Genomic DNA, 16,847 nt, shown 5'->3' with positions numbered 1-16,847 from the left:
CTAACACAAGGATTCAAGGCATACAAATACACAGACTTAGACCAAAGGAGGATACCACCAGTAGGGAAAGGACTCAAAGGCACAATTCTCCTGAACATTTAAAATACTATTAATCAAAATGAATTCCAGGAAACAGAAACGCGGATTATTTATGTTGTTGGCAGTGGTGTTTGTGTGTGCTTTTCTCTTTTTTTTTTTTTTTATCTTCTGCTTCTTAGGGAGCTAAAAGAGGGGTACAGAAAGAGGGGGGAAAGGTGAACAAATGCAATCATGGTATTTAGTATATACTATGTAGAAAATGAACTATTTAACTTGTGGGCAGTGACAGATGGGGAAATCTGGGAGAAAGTAAAGGGTGACATTGTCTAAAAGAGAATGTACATAGCACCTGAACTGTAACATGTTAACCCTCTAGGTAACACCTTTATTATAGCAATAAAATTACTTATATTTTAAATTGAAAACGATGTAAGACAAGAATTTTCCTTTTGAAAAATTATTTTCCCAGTTTCTTTTAATAGGGAAATGTAATGAAGGTGCTTTGAAGGAAAAACTTAACTACAATTATCCTGTTTTCTCTTAGAAAAATGAAGAATTTAATTTTCTCCTAGGAGCAGTTTCAAAAGAGAGAATTAACAGAATAATTATCATCTAATTCTTTAAGAATGTATCTACAGCTTCATTCTATTTTCTTGCGTATACTACAATGCAGAAAATGGGGAAACCTACCTTATTAGTGTTGTAAAAACAAGTGAGCTACTATTACTGATGACTGATTCTGAAGAAATACAAATCATATTGGTTACTACTCAAGATTAACTGATTAAAATAATTTGTTACTACAACTTTCTTCAAAAATGTACACAGAGAGGGGCTGGGAGGGTGGCTCAGTGGTAGAGCGCTTGCCTTGCATGTATGAGGCCCTGGCTTCAATTCCTCAGCACCACATAAGCAGAAAAAGCCCAAAGTGGCACTGTGGCTCAAGTGGTAGAGCGCTCGCCTTGAGCTGAAGAGCTGAGGGACAGCGCCCAGACCCAGGGTCAGGCCTCACAACTCACCAAAAACAATAAAGTAAGAAAGAGAACTGACCTCTCTTCCGCTGATTGCTTGATTGAGCCTCATCCTCACTAATGTTTTCGCCAGGACCATCTGACTTTGCTTCCCGATTTTCTTTGCTTTCGCCATTACTTTTCTTTTCAATCTTTTCTTCTTTTTCTTTTCTAATTTGTAGCTTCTTATTTCCTTGGCTGATGACACTCTGAGACTGCAAAAAAAAATGTTCTGAATGAAATCACTTTCATTAATGGTTTTACAACATCCAAAATTCTGTGCAATAAACGCTACTTAAGTATTACCAAACAAATGAGAAAATAATTTATTAAAAACAAAACCGCGGGCTGGGAGTAGCTCAGTGGTAGAGTGCTTGCCTTGCATGCATGAGGCCTTAGGTTCGACTCGTTAGCACCACATAAGCAGAAAAAGCCAGAAGTGGTGCTGTGGTTCAAGTGGTAGAGTGCTAGCCTTGAGCTGAAGAGATGAGGGACAGCACCCAGGCCCAGAGTTCAGGGCCCAGGACCGACCAAAAGAAAAACAAAACAAAACAAAACAAACAGTTGGCGCCAAGAGCCTCTTACCTGTAATCCTAGCTACTCAGAAGGTTGAGATCTGAGGATTGTGGTTCGAAGCCAGCTCAAGTAAGAAAAGTCGGTAAGACTCTCATCTCCAATCAACTACCAGAACTGGCAAAAGTGGAGCTACACAGCTCAAATAGTAGAGCACCAGCCTTGAGCATAAAAGCTCAGAGACAGCACCCATTTCCCTGAGTTCAAGGGCCAGAATTGGCAACAGAACAAAAAAAAAAAAAAAAAAAAAAGAAGAAGAAGAAAACAAAACAACAACAAAAACCCGAAAGCTCAAGAACCTCTATTCAAGCCAGGACACCAGAAAAAAACAAATCACAACAAAACAAACAACAAACATACATGGAAGGGCTTCAGCTATAAATAAGATAGTGGTGTGGACCTCTGGGTTAGACCACTAGTAACATTAAAATAAGATACAGCAATGGAAAACATATATGACAAAGCTGAAGACTAGCACTCTACCACTTGAGACACGGCTCCACTTCCAGCTTTTTCTGCTTATGTGGTGTTGAGGATCGAACCCAGGGCCTCATGCGTATGAGGCAAGCACTCTACCACTGAGCCACCTTTCCAGCCCATATCCCTGAGCTTTTGTGCACAAAACTAGTGCTCTACCACTGAGTAACAGCTCCACTTTCAGCTTTTTGCTGGTTGGTTGGAAATAAAAGTCTCACAGATTTTCCTGCCCAGACTGGCTTTGAACCATGGTCCTCGGATCTCAGCTAGGAATAGCTAGGATTACAGCTGTGAGGTATGTGAAGGCTCTCAGCAAGTCTGGAAGTCTCTTAAAAGTGAAACAAGCCAGGTACTGGTGGTGACTCACACCCATAATTCTAGCTACTCAGGAAGGTAAGATCTAAGGATTGAGATTCAAAGCCAGCCCGGGCAGGAACTCCGTGACATATCTATCTTCAATTAACCAGAAAAAAACCCAGAAGTTGGGGTTGGAGCCTTGGCTCCACTGCTAGAGTGTTAGCCAATGAGCAAAGCATCAGGTACTGAGCCTGAGTCTTGGTCTTAAACCAAAGGAAAAAAAAAAGCAGGAAGTGGAGCTGTGTCTCGAGCGGTAGAGCACTAGCTTTGAGTGAAAACCTGAGGGACAGGGACAGGTGTTTAGCTCATACCCTAGTACTCCCTGTGCATGCACACACAGCACAAAAGCCAAATAGTTACTGGAGATCTAGAGACCAAAATATTAACCCAAGAAAAACATACAGGCATATATGCATACAAAATTTTGTATAGCAAAGTTTTATATGGTAGTTGTATTTCTAATGGCCAAAACCTGGCATCAGTCCTTATGTCCATCTAAAATAAGTGAATAGACACTGGAGATGTGGCTCAAACAGCAGAACAGTACACTTGCCCAACGGCATGAAACATTGAATTCAAACCTCTGTATAACGAAGGGAAAAACTGATTTTTGGGGGGGTGGGGGGGAGGGGTCAGTTATGGGGCTTGAACTCAGAGCCTGGTCACTGTCCCTGAGCTTTTGCACTCAAGACTAGCTTTCTACCACTTTAAGCCACAGGACCACTTCTGGTTTTCTGATAGTTACTTGGAGTTAAGAGTCTCACAGGGACTTTTCTGCCCAGGCAGGCTTTGAACCATTATCCTCAGATCTCAGCCTTCTGAGTAGCTACGATTACAGGAGAAGACCACCAGCATCTGGCCCAAACTATGGTTTTAACTACCACACAAATCTACATATATGGAAAATGCAAATTAATTCATAGTGACCACATATTAGTGGCAGCTAAGATAGTGAAGATGTATGGGACAGGAAGAATTACAAAAGGGTATAAGAAAACTTTTTTTGGTTGGTCGTGGGGCCTAAACTCCAGGCCTAGGCACTGTCCCTCAGCTCTACTTCCGGCTTTTTCTTCTTATGTGATGCTGAGGAATTGAACCCAGGGCCTCATGCATGCAAGACAAGTCCTAAGAAAACTTTTGAAAGCAATGGTTTTTATTTTGATTCTGGAGATGGTTTTTAGGCCAAACCTTACAAGTTATGTATTTCATGTATCTATATGCAGTTTATTCTATGTCATATTTCAATTAAGTTATTTAATATATACCAATGATACTGCACATTGACAGAGTGAAAAGGAGGATAGCATCAAATGAAAAAAATGAAGCCAGATAAATATATGGTACTCCTCTAAGAAGCCCTTGGTGGGATATTTTAGTAGCACCTTTCATAGTTGGCCAAGTGTGGAAATCCAAGCACACAGGAGGCTAAGATAAAAGAATCATGAGTTTGAGGAGAGCCTGGGTTATATGGTGAAATCCTACCTGAATCAAAGGGAAAAGTCCATTGATCACACTGACACACACACACACTGACACACACACTCTCTCTCTCTCTCTCTCTCTCTCCCTTTTTAGGTCATGGGGCCTGAACTCAGGGCCTGGGAGCTGTCCCTGAGCTTTTCTGATCAAAGCCAGTTCTCTACCACTTTGAGCTACAGCTCCACTTCTGGTTGTCTAGTTGTTAATTGGAGAAAAGAGTTTTAAGGACTTTCTTGCCCATGCTGGCTTTCAACCATGATTTTCAGATCTCATCCTCCTTAGTAGCTAAGATTAGAGGTGTGAGCCGCCACCACCTAGCAATTGCACATTCATTATACATATGCATGCACCCATGTGTGTAGTTAGCACTTTAACATATATTGAAGATTATATTTTAATATATAAAATAGGCTTCATCAAGCACTGATGGCTCACTCCTATAATTCTAGCTACTCAGAAGTCTGAGATCTGAGAACTGAGGTTCGAAGCCAGCCTAAGCAGACATATCTGAGATGTTTATCTCCAATTAACCAGCAATAAAGCAGAGCTGAGGCTCAAGTGGTACTGTGCCAGCCTTGATTGAAAAAGTTATGTGAGAAAGGGGCCTTAAGTTCAAGCACCAGCACTGGTGTGCATACGCATGCGCGCGCGCACACGCACACACACACGCACACGCACACACACACACACACACACAAATTAATCTATTATAAGGATTACAGAATGATGACAACCATATGCCTCTACCACATGCAAACGTAAGGTCACCTCCAAAGAATTCTAGATGAGTATATGTAAATGAAATAATGTATCTGGATTGAGTAAAATTATAAAAAGGGTAAATGTCAAGTTATACAGACTCACAAAAACATTTTGAGGCAGCTGCCAGTGGCTCACAACTATAATCAAGCACTGAGACCAGGAGGATCTCAGTTTGAAGCCAACTCAGATCGCCAATTAGTCAACCAAAACCTGGACTGCAGGCAGATCAAGCAGTAAAGAATCAACCATGAGCAAGAAGGCTGAGGAGGAAGACCCTGAGTTCAAGCAAATAATAATATTACTGGTAAATTATATTAGTAACAATGTAATAGTAATAATAATGTACTGTCATTATTGCAATGTAATAGTAATAATGGAAGTAAAATATTTTGACATAATTTTTTTTTTTTTTTTTTTTTTTTTGTCGGTCGTGGGGCTTGAACTCTGGGCCTGGGCGCTGTCCCTCAGCTCTTCAGCTCAAGGCCAGCGCTCTACCACTTGAGCTACAGCGCCACTTCCGGTTTTCTGGTGGTTTATTGGAGATAGGAGTCTCACGGTCTCTCCTTGCCAGGGCTGGCGGCTGGCTTTGAACCGCGATCCTCAGATCTCAGCCTCCTGAGTAGCTAGGATTATAGGCGTGAGCCACCAGCGCCCAGCTTTGACATAATTTTTAATATGTGCTAAAATTATTACTAAAAAATAGGCAAAGTTTACTCTGGATACATTTGAAGCTACCAGGTTACTAATACTATAGGCAGCAGCACCACAGGCTAACTGTTAAACAAAACAGTAATCTTAATGATTAATCAAGTCTTTATGTCCTTCATGGCAGTAATTCTTTAGATTTCAGACCTGGAGAAAGAAAGTTGCTTGTTGTTGTTAAGACATAATCTCCCTATCACACCCTCCTACCTCAGCCTCCCAAGTGCTGGGACTCCAGGCATATACCATGATACCCAGCTTTCTTTAGATTTTAAGAAAATTCTATATGTTGAAATGAGAACATGCTACTGTTTATTTTTTTATGTAAAAATGTCTTAAAATAATACTTACTCCAGTGTTCACTAATTCACCTGGTGTAGGCCAATTTGCCATATCACTGAAATCACTGGCCTAAAAAGTAACAAATAAGTATTATGCCTGCAAATATTTAGAATTTTTAAATAGAAAAACTATTTGCTCAAAGTGTTAATAATTTTAAAAATCATCTACATGTAATTATATGTAGACCTTTGCCAAATTAATTCAGTGTTTCTCCATTAATTCAAATGTTTCACACAGAACATATTAAAAATATTTTGGTCTTATGATCAAACTTCAAGAATTTAATGACTTTAAATTGAGATTCATATGATAGTGGCATATGGGGATTATGAGTATCTTTAAGTGAACATAAATGATATAATTAGAAGAAAACATGTATAATAATTTTATGAGTTAGTTCCCAAAGAACTTACAAAATTAATATAGTTAAGAATAATTTCTTATAAATACATACCTTGTTGGATTTCTTTGTCTTGAGTTTTCCTGCTTTTATAATTTTTGGGGAACTGAGCTCTAAAGAAAATACATAATTGTTACAATCATTTCATTCAACCTATTTAGCAAAGTAAATATTACTCCAGTAATATTGCCAAAATCCCAAAGATATCAAAAATACTTAATATGTAGATTCAGATTAATTAGCCATATCCAAACCAAGAAGTAGGAAATATTAAGTTACAATACACACAAATGAATTGGCATACTAATCAAATAGACTACAAGAGAAAATCAGAAATATCACTTAAGTTCAACTCACTTTCTATTAGGATTTTCTTTCTTATACAACTAAGTTCAGAAAAATAGGTCAAAAGACTAAACTCCTCATTATAGGACACAACAGGTTTGGCAACTCTAACAGGTTGTACCCAGATTCAAGCCATAAAAGACAGTAACTTGGGTTGGTAATGTAGCTCAATGATAAGAATGCTTGCTTACTTAGCCATGTACGGCCCCGAGTTCAATCCCTAGCACTGCCTCCTCAAAAAGAAAAAAGAAATATTTTAAAGGGCATTAGTGCATCATCACTTGTTCTTATACTGAATGAAAGCATAGTGGCTGACAGAAAAAAAAACCAATACAATGCTTCAGATGAGGTGATCACTTTTATTTTGCCTTTTTGTTTGCCTCATTATCTGGCAAGATGACCAGATGGAATCATCCTAATCCCTATACTCAGAAGGCTAAGGCTAAGACCTCAAGTTGTTTTTTGTTTTTGTTTTTTTTCTGTTGGCTGTGGGGCTTGAACTCTGGGCCTGGACGCTGTCCCTCAGCTCTTCAGCTCAAGGCTGGTGCTCTACCACTTGAGAGCCACTTCAGTTTTCTGGTGGCTAACTGGAGATAAGAGTCTCATCGACTCTCCTGCCCCACATGACTTTGAACCGCTATCCTCAGATCTCAGCCTCCAGAATAGCTAAGATTAGGGGTGTGAGCCATTGGTGCCCAGCCTGGACTATATAGTGAATTCAAGGCCAGCCTTAAAATATTGTGACCTGGGCTGGGAAGGTGGCTCAGTGGTAGAGCACTTGCCTTGCATGCCTAAGGCCCTGGGTTCGATTCATCAGCACCACATAAGCAAAAAGAAAAAAGCTGTGGCTCAAGTGGTAGAGCGCTAGCCTTGAGATGAAAGAGTTGAGGGACAGCGCCCAGGCCCAGAGTTCAGGCCCCATGACCGGACCCCCACAAAAAAAACCAAACCAAAATAAAATATTGTGATCTGGTCTCAAAAACCAATACCAGACTTGAGATCTACATCTATAGATAACACAATACAGTAAAAAGCAACAGCCAATCTAGAGAACAAGTAGTTTTAAAAACCCAGATGTAGGGGGCTGGGAATGTGGCTTAGTGGTAGAGTGCTTACCTAGCATGCATGAAGTCCTGGTACCACATACAAAGAATTGGCACTGTGGCTTAAGTGGTAGAGTGCTAGCCATGAGCAAAAGAAGCTCAGGGACAGTGACCAGGCCCTGAGTTCAAGCCCCAGGACTGGCTGAAGATAAATTAAAAAAAATCTAGAAGTAGGTTAAAAATCTAGAAGCATGTTTAAGATATAGAACACTTATCGAAGGAAGAAGGTAGCCAGAAGTGACATCATATATGAGAAATCCTAACTACTGCAGAAGCTGAGGCAAAAACTGAGTTTCACAGAACAAAACCAAGAAAGAGCTAGACGATGGTGGCTCACGCCTATAATCCTAGTAGTCAGGAGGCTGAGATCTGAGGATCACAGTACAAAGCCAGCACGGGCAAGACATTCCATGAGCCTCCCATTTCCAATTAACCATCAGAAAAACAAAAACAAAACAGAAAAGGCTGGAGGTGGTGCTGTGGATCAAAGTGATAGAGTACTAGCCCTGAGCAAAAAAGAGCTCAGAGACAGCACCCAGGCCACAAGTTCAAGCCCCACAACCACCAAAAAAAAAAAAGAAAAAGAAAAAGAAAAAAAAAACAGGAGTTTCTCTGTTGCCACTCCTGCGGAGGAATGGTTTTTTTCCCCTTTCTATTTCTCCCAACTTTGCCCTGACATACTAAATAAATCTTTGCTAATTTTAAAAACAGGATAGGATGGTTTAGAGGGAAGAAGAAATGGGAAGGGAAGGAGGAAAGAAAGGGGAAGACAAAATGGGAAGAGAAGGAAGAGATGAGATCAGGATGAACATACAAGAGTTCTTTAACTTTACATTCTATTTTTTAAACTATAGTGAAGTACACAGGGTTTGCTTTTTATGTCTTTATAGTTTATGTAAATATGTCTTAAGTGCATACAAAACTACATGCCATAGAGAAAAAAATACAGGCAAGTAGGACAAAAAAAAAATGAAGCCCATAGGGAAGGAAAAAGGTCTAAATCCCTAATAAAGACAGTATTTACTCAAGAGGCTCAGATCTGAGGATTGTAGTTCAAAGCCATCCCAAGCAGAAAAGTGGTAGACTCTTATCTCCAATTAACCAACCAAGTATCTTGAAGTGAGGTGTGGTTCAAGTGGTAGACTGCTAGCCTCCTGCAGAAAGGCTCAAGGGCAGTGCCAGGCCCTGAGTTCAAACAACAATAACAAAATAGTATTTAAAGATTACCTGGGGCTGGGAATGTGGCTTGGTAGTAGAGTGCTTGCCTAGCATGCATGTAGCCCTGGGTTTAATTCCTCAGCACCACATATGCAGAAAAAGCTGGAAGTGGCACTGTAACTCAAGTGGTACAGTGCTAACCTTGAGCTCAAAAGAAGCCCAGGGACAGTGCCCAGGCCCTGAGTTCAAATCCCCAGGACTGGGGAAAAAAAATCATCTAGGTTACCTGGTACACAATTTTGAGGAGATATTTCCCTCAACAACATGGAAAGTATGTTCCAAATGCTGCTGATTTCATGAGTAAACATTATAAAATAGAGCTATATACAAACTACTTGGTTTAATGGAAAATAACATAAAAGAGGTTATCTCAGCAAATTTTATGTTTATTACAAATTAATTAGATTGCTTGTAGCTGGGGGGAGGGTGTAAGGGAAGCGGAAACATCCTGGCTTCTCACTGTCTATATAGTCCAGGCTCACCTCCAACTCACTATCCCCGGGTCTCAGCCTCCTGAGTGCTGGGATTATACTCCTCAGTAACCATATCCAGCTAAACTAGATATTACTATGGCAAAATCAGAAATTGAAGACAATTACTCTGACCACACAAAATCAAAGCCAACACTCTGACTTTCACAATATACAATGCAATTAAAGTATCTGTAACATATAGATGTGAATATTTTTATTAATTTAAAAAGCATTACATTGGGCTAGGGATATAACTGAGCACTATGGCTCTTTTCTAGCATGTACAAAGCTATAGTTTCAATCCCAATCAATTGTTCCCCTTATAAAAAAGCAAAAAAAAAATCCCCAACCAACCAACAAAAAAAAACCTATGGTTCCTTTCCTCCTTCCTTCCTTTTTCTGTGGGCCAGATCTAGGGCTTGAATTCAGGTCCAGGAGACTGTCCCTGAGCTTTCTGACTCATTGTTAGCATTCTACCACTTAAGCCATATCCACTTCCAGCTTTTTTTGTTGCTTACTTGGTGATAAGAGTCTCAGGGACTTTCCTGCTTGGGATGACTTTGAACTGTGACTCTCAAATCTTAGCCTCCTGAGTAGTTAGGAATATAGGCATGAGCCACCAGAGTCCAGGCTCAAATATCTTTCCCTCAAAAACCTAGAAACAAATATATCACACGAGCATGTGATCCATATATCTCTGTTTTTCACACATCAATGGTTGCACACAACATGCCAGTACACAATTCTTTATTACTCTTAGCATACATTAGTGGGGAAAACCTGAGACATCTCTAACACATTTCACAAGACACATGTGTAGCAGAATGCAATGTATTCCAGTCACTTTCACTCCTTTTACCCTCTTCTCTCCTTCCTAAAATGACTTAATAGATTTCATTGTTCTATTTTCAATACATTTCTGAACAATATGTCAATAATCAGTTTTTGTGGGTGTGGTCGGGGATCATGAAAATGAAGTAATTGCTCCAGCACTAAGCTGTTTCCCCTTTTCTAAGATACTCCTCTTTAAGCTGTGGAAATCTATAGAGAAATGATTCAAAGCAGGTCAGGAAAAATGGCTTGGCAGGAAAGTTTTTTTTGTTTTGGTGGGGGGCAGTAGTAGGATTTGAAGTCAAAGTCTTCAGCTTGTTCTTGCTTGCTTTTCGAGGGCTCTACTACTTGAGCCACCTCTCCAACTGCTTTTTGCTGGTTATTTTGGAGATGGAGTCCTGAAGACTTGTGACCCATCTGGCCAGCTCTCAGTCATCAAGTAGCTAGGATTGAAGGTATGAGCCACCAGTACCTGGCAAGTACATTAGCTAAACAAGGAGAGGCTTTCATTGTGATTTTTCCACTCAATTTCTCACTTTCTATTACTAGTCTTACTCCTTTCTCCCTTCCTAAAACAATTTCAGCAAATAAAAAACTATTTTTAAGAGTTTGGATACTCAAATCCTGCAATACAAGGGTTAATCACCTTAATTTTCATGATCATAATTCTTATTAAAAAAGTTTTCACTAAGCTAGATACAGGTGGCTCACACCTGTAATCCTAGCTATTCAAGAGAATGAGATCTGAGATCACAACTCAAAGCCAGACCAGGTAGCAAAGTCTGTGAGGCTCTCACCTCCAATTAAGCACCAAAAAAGCTGGAAGTAGAGCTGTGGCTCAAGTGGTAAAGGGCTAGCCTTGAGCACAAAAGCTCAGAGATAGTGCCCAGGCCCTAAGTTCAAGCCCCAGGACCTGTACAGGACCTAGGAAGGTGGCTCAGTGGTAGAGTGAATTCATGAGGCCCTGGGTTCGATTCCTCAGCACCATATAAGCAGAAAAAGCTGGAAGTGGCGCTGTGGCTCAAGTGGTAGAGTGCTAGCCTTGGGCTTAAGAGCTGAGGGACAGCGCCCAGGCCCAGAGTTCAGGCCCCATGACTGGCAAAAAAAAAAACACCCCAAAACAAAAGAAACTAAACTCATCAACAGTACCTCAGTTCCATATTGGATTAAAGGGGAAAATCTAAGTAAATCACCAGACTGGATGACACAAAGACCCCGTAGTTAAGAATAGTCTAAAAATGTAATCAAGAAGAGTTAAATTCTCTATGCATAAACAATATTTAAACAAGTACCCTGTGATATTCCACTTCCACACCATAGAAAGGTATACATCCACAGTGTTCAGTTTCATCTAAGAAATTTGAAACTGCTGAGTTGATCAACAGGTCAAAGGTAGATGGAGTGGAGGTGTGGCTCAAGTGGTAGAATGCTAGCCTTGAGTAGAAAAGCTACCCCAGGTCAAGCCTTGAGCCTGGGGGGAGGAGGAGGAGAGCTAAATTAGCCTGGTCAGCTCCTCTTTTTAGAAAGGATCAGCTAAAGTGGGCACCCATGCTCATACCTGTAATCCTAGCTACTCAGGAGGCTAAGTTATGAGGAGCTGGGTTTAAAGCCAGCCTGGCCTGGAAAGTCTGTGAGACTCTTATCTACAATTAACCACCAGAAAACTGTAAGTGGTACTTTGGCTCAAGTGGTAGAAAACTCTCCTTGAGCTGAAGAGCTGAGGGACAGCACCCAAGCCCAGAGTTCAAGCCCCACAACTGACAAGGAAAAAAAAAATCAGCTAAACTGGCACCAGTGACTCAAGCCTAGCTACTCAAGAGGCTGAGAGCTTAAAAACAAGTTCAGAGAAACACTCTTATCTCCAAATAACTAGGAAAATGTGGTAGGTAACTAGAGGAATAGCTTAAACGGTAAAGCACTCACCATAAGTAGAAAGCAGAACATGTGAGAACTTCAAAATTATGCCCAATGTCAGGAAAAAAAAAAAAAAAAAGATAAGCGAACACTTTAACTGAAAACAATGGGGAACAAGAGTGCTTCAACTTGATTTCCACAAACAACACACTACCAGAACTATCAGATAATATTTTATAAGAATGCATCTCAAGGGCTCGGATGTAGCTCAGCGGCAAAGCGCTTGCCTAGCAAGTGCAACGTCATGGGTTCGATCCCCGGTACAAAAGAAAAAAAAAGACAAAGGAAAATGATTGTTCCATATATAAATGTCAAAGCTTTGGGACTGGGAGGTGGCTCAGTGGTAGAGTGCTTGCCTTGTATGCATAAGGCCCGGATCCAGGGTTCAATCACTCAGCACCCCATAAATAGAAAAGGCCCAAAGTGGTGCTGTGGCTCAAGGAATAGAACACCAGCCTTGAGCTGAAGAGCTGAGGGACAGAGCCCAGGCCCAGAGTTCAAGCCCCAGGACCGATCCAAAAAAAAAAAAAAAATGTATCTCACAATAATGAGGCACCAAGAATCTATCTCAATTATACATCTCCAGGTTCTAAAGTAGAGATAATACTTGATTCATGTACTAAATTCCTTCATGCTTCCCATAATGTTTCTATAATACTTAAAATAACCCTTTTGCCAAACTTCTGTGGATTGAATTCTTTTACCTCATTAATAAGATTTATCGGTAAACCTAAATTTGGCCAGAATAGAACTGGTTTAAGTCTGCTATTATAGGAGAGTTAATATCCTTCCTTCTCTAAGAATAACCTATTTTGTAGAATGAATTCTACAGGTATCCTAGAATGCTAACTTAACAATCCTTAATTTTTACCCTCATTTGACCTAAATAATGTCTGGATCTAAGTAGATCATTATTTCCCCTTTACTTTGCTACAGGGCCTCACTACTTAGAAGGTCTCACCTTGGTTCAAATGATTCTCAGACCTCAACCTTCTGGAATACCTGTGGTACAGGTACACGGCACTATACATTTATTCTTTTTTTTTTTTTTTTTGGGGGGGGTCTGGTTGTGGGGCCTGAACTCTGGGCCTGGGTGCTGTCCCTCAGCTCTTCAGCTCAAGGCTAGCGCTCTACCACTTGAGCCACAGCGCCACTTCTGGCTTTTTTCTTTGCTTATGTGGTGCTGAGGAATAGAATCCAGGGCCTCAGGCATGCAAGGCAAGCGCTCTACCACTGAGCCACCTTCCCAGCCCCTATACATTTATTCTTGAAGTGGCAAAAAGTTACTTTAGAAAATAAGAAGCCAAAGCAGGCTGACTGCATGTAGATGGCTCTCTGATGTGAAGAGCTGGGCATAGTGGCTCATACCTATAATCCCAGTTACTGGAAAAGAGAATTCAGATCCAGAAATCTTAGCAAAAGTCACCTAGCTAGTTAGTAATACCAGTACTAAAATCCAGTTCTCAAGCAGAGCATTTCCACACTACAATCTCTTATCTAAGTTACCTAAGTTACTTAAATGCTATACTTTGTGGGAAAACAGTGCAGGGGTCTGAGTTAGGAAGGGGAGGAGCTGAGGGAGTTGAGGCAGTATTTCACTAGTTCAAGATGGGCTCTGATTACTCCTGATCTCTGTGTGCTGGGATTTCAGGTGTATCTATGCCCTATGAAGTATCAACTTGTTCTTAACCTTCAAAAAGACTAGAGAACAAAGGGATCAATAAATATTAATATCATATAAACACATTTTTTGAAGTAATTGGCAATTAAAATTCCTGAATTTCACCAGCCACTGGTGGCTTACCCCTGTCATCCTAGCTACTCAGGAGGCTGAGATCTGAGCATCCTAGTTCAAAGCCAGCCTGGGCAGGAAAGTTCATCTCCAATAAACTACTCAAAAAAAAAACAACCAAAAAAACAAAAAACCAACAACCACAAACCCAGATGTGGAGCTGTGGCTCAAAGGGGTGGAGTGCTAGCCTTGAGCAAAAAGCTCAGTGATGGTGTCTAGGTGGGCATGGGGGGTGGGGGGTGGGAAAGATTCCTGATTCCTGGAGTTTAGCTCAGTGGAAAAGCACTGGCAAGTGCAAGGCCCTGAGTTCACTTAGCTCAGGGGGAAAAATTCCCGAGTCTCAAGGCTGAGTTTGGTGGTAGAGTGCTTCTCTAGCATATATGCAAGGCTCTGGGTTCATCCTCAGCACTTAAATAACTCACAAGGTTTTTAAAGTTTTAAAAGATAAAACTGGTGCTGTGTGCTTCACGCTTGCAATCCTAGCTACTCAGGAAGCTGAGATCTAAGGATGATAGTTTAAAGGCAGCCCTGGAAGGAAAGTCTGAGACTCTAATCTCCAATTAAGCACCCCCAAAAAAGCTGAAGGTGGAGCGAAGGCGTAAGTGGCAAAGTGCTATAGCCTTGAGTGAAAGAGTTCCTGACAGCACCCAGGTTTGGCGTTCAAGCCCCAGAATGGGCACAAAAATAAATAAAAATTTAAAACATTCATAACTGCTTTTATTGCCTACAAAGACTTCATATCTCTTGGTAGTGCACGAAATACTATAAATATATATTATATTGTGTATAAATCTAGAAGAAGTGAGACAGCCAATGAAGTGACTTGCTGGGCTTTCTAAATTTTAAGAACATTGCTTAAGATTTTTCTATTCAGTTACCAACAGACATAAGCAGTTACAAGAAATTCCATCAATATTAAAGGTCGAGAGAACTTTGAAGACTTTAGCGTGCTTCAGCCCAATTTAGAAAGCCAAACGGACTCACACGGCCCTTTCCGCTTGCACCTGTCTGCTTTTCTGAGGCAGCTCCCGGCCGCCGGTCTGCAGCTCCCCTCGGCGCCCAGGGCCGCGGGCTCGCGCCGGCCTGCCGCGCCCGGCGCTCCGCCACCCTGCCTCCCGCGTTTTCCGGCCGCCACGGCCGCTCCGAGCTCGCCGCAGCGACTCCGCGGCACGGCACGTTCGGCTTCCGCGCCCCTTGAACACCGACGTGCTTCCCGGACAAACGGCCCCGGCTCCGGACTGGCGTCGGCCTCCGTGTCGGTGCCGGGGCGTGCGGCCCGCCCGAGGCGCCGACACGTGGGGGCCGCCGGCCCGGCTAACCCCGGCGCCCCGCGGTCCCGGGGACCCCGAGGCCCCGCCCCTTCCGTCGCTGCCTCCGCGAGGTCCGCGTCCTCGGCGGCGCCGGCACGGAGGAGCCCGGCCCCGGGCGGCGGGGAGCGGGGCCCGCGGCGCCGGGCCTGCACTCCCCGCGGCCCGCCCGCCCGCCCGCCCGCCGCGGCGCAGCACCGACCTGCCTCCAGGGTCTCCAGCGGGGACAGCCGCGGGCCCGCCCCGCCCGGGGACAGGTGTCGCGGAGGCTTCCTGGTCCACGGGTTCTCCTTCGGCGGCGGCGGCGGCGGCGGCTTCTCCTCGGGGCCCGCGGCGGCCGGCGGCTCCCGGGCGTCCTCGGCCGGCGGCTCCCCGCCGAAGGCGCCCCCGGGGCCGCGCGCCTTGTGCGCCAGGTGCAGCGCCAGCGGCCGCACGGGCACGGCCGCCTGGGGCACGCTGTGGCCCCGCACCGGCGCGGGCGACGGCTCCCCGCGCGCCCCCGCGCTGGTGGCCGCCGCGGCCCTCTCCTCCCTCACGGCCTCCTTGCGCTCCCGCTCCGGCGGCGGCTCCGCCGGCCGGCCGGCCGCCAGCAGCGACGCCCGCTCCGCCGCCGCCGCGGGCGGGTCCTCCCGAGGGCGAGCGGCGGGCACCGGGGCGCGAGCGGACATGGTTCCCTTGCCCCAGCCTCCCCAGCCGGGGAGGGCCCGGGACCAGGGAGCCCGGCCGCCCGTCTCCCCACGGGGGCAGCGACTGACTCGGGCCTGGGACGCAGACCCCGGGAGCCCGGCCGCCGCCCGCCGAGGCAGTGCAGCGCCCGGCGTGCCGCCCTCCCCGCGCCGAACGGAGCACTAACCGCCCGCCGGCCCAGCCCTCCGCGGCAGCGCACGGCCGGAGCCCGCCGACACGCGCCGGGCCGCCCGGAGCCTCGAGCCCCAGCCCGCGCGGACAGCGGCCGGAGCGGCGGAGCGGCGGAGCGGGGGAGCGGGACGGCGCGCCTCAGACCCAGTCGGCGCTCGAGCGCCCGAGCCGGTAACGCTCGGGGGCGGGGCGCGCGGGGGGCGGGGCTCCACGGAGACTGACGTGGCCACTCACCGGCTGCCGCTCTCGCCCCGCCCCCGCCCCGCCCCCCGCCCCGCCCCCGGGGCCGGCCGAGGCCGAGGCCGAGCGAGGGCGAGCCGGGCGGCTCGCGGGCTCTCCGGCGTCGGCCTCCCGCGGGCGCCCGGTGGGGCCCCGCACCCAGCCCCGGGGACTCGCGGCACCTCAGGCCGGGCTCCCGCGGCGGGCCCGGGGCTGCTCGGCCCGGCGCCCCGGGCGGCGGGTCGGGCTAACCACGGGCCGCCGCCCGGCGCGGCCCTTGGGCTCCTGCGCCCGAAACTCTGCCGCGTGAAGGCTCCCGCGGCGCCGGCCCCGCGCCCCCGCGCCCCGCAGACCCGCGCCGGGGTCGGCGGCGCCCTCTCTCACCCCGCTCTCCGGCCGCGGTCGAGCGGCCCCGGCGGACCCCTCGGCTGACGCCCGGCTTCAGCCTCGCGGCCCGCGCCGCGGTCCGCCCCGGGACCCCGGTAGCGCCGGCGCCCCGCCTCAGCCCACGGCGGCCGCGGACGCGCGCCGGCCCAGGTAACGGCCGCCCCGGGCCGCGCGCCCGGCCGAGCCCGCCGCGCCCCGCACGAGGCCGCGCCGCCGCGGGCCCCGGGCTCGCCCGGCCCCCGGTTCCCAGCCACCCCGG

At 45.8% G+C, this 16,847-nt stretch overlaps 1 protein-coding gene across 1 annotated transcript in view; it reads right to left on the bottom strand.

Moving 5' to 3' along the window:
• Positions 1 to 15,615, bottom strand: part of LOC138811414 (la-related protein 1B-like) — an 80,312-nt gene extending 64,697 nt beyond the window's left edge. The window contains 4 exon segments of the mRNA XM_069999164.1: positions 1,090 to 1,264; positions 5,751 to 5,810; positions 6,196 to 6,254; positions 15,327 to 15,615. Of these exon segments, the coding sequence (XP_069855265.1) occupies positions 1,090 to 1,264; positions 5,751 to 5,792 (217 nt within the window). The 5' untranslated portion in view covers positions 5,793 to 5,810; positions 6,196 to 6,254; positions 15,327 to 15,615.
• Positions 15,616 to 16,847: the final 1,232 nt, after the last annotated feature.

This window comes from Dipodomys merriami, unplaced genomic scaffold, assembly GCF_024711535.1.
Source record: "Dipodomys merriami isolate MVZ:Mamm:240054 unplaced genomic scaffold, mDipMer1.0.p SCAF_525, whole genome shotgun sequence".
Lineage (NCBI taxonomy): Eukaryota > Metazoa > Chordata > Mammalia > Rodentia > Heteromyidae > Dipodomys > Dipodomys merriami.
The sequence above is the reverse complement of the archived record's forward strand: the minus strand, read 5'-3'. Positions and strand labels throughout refer to the sequence as shown.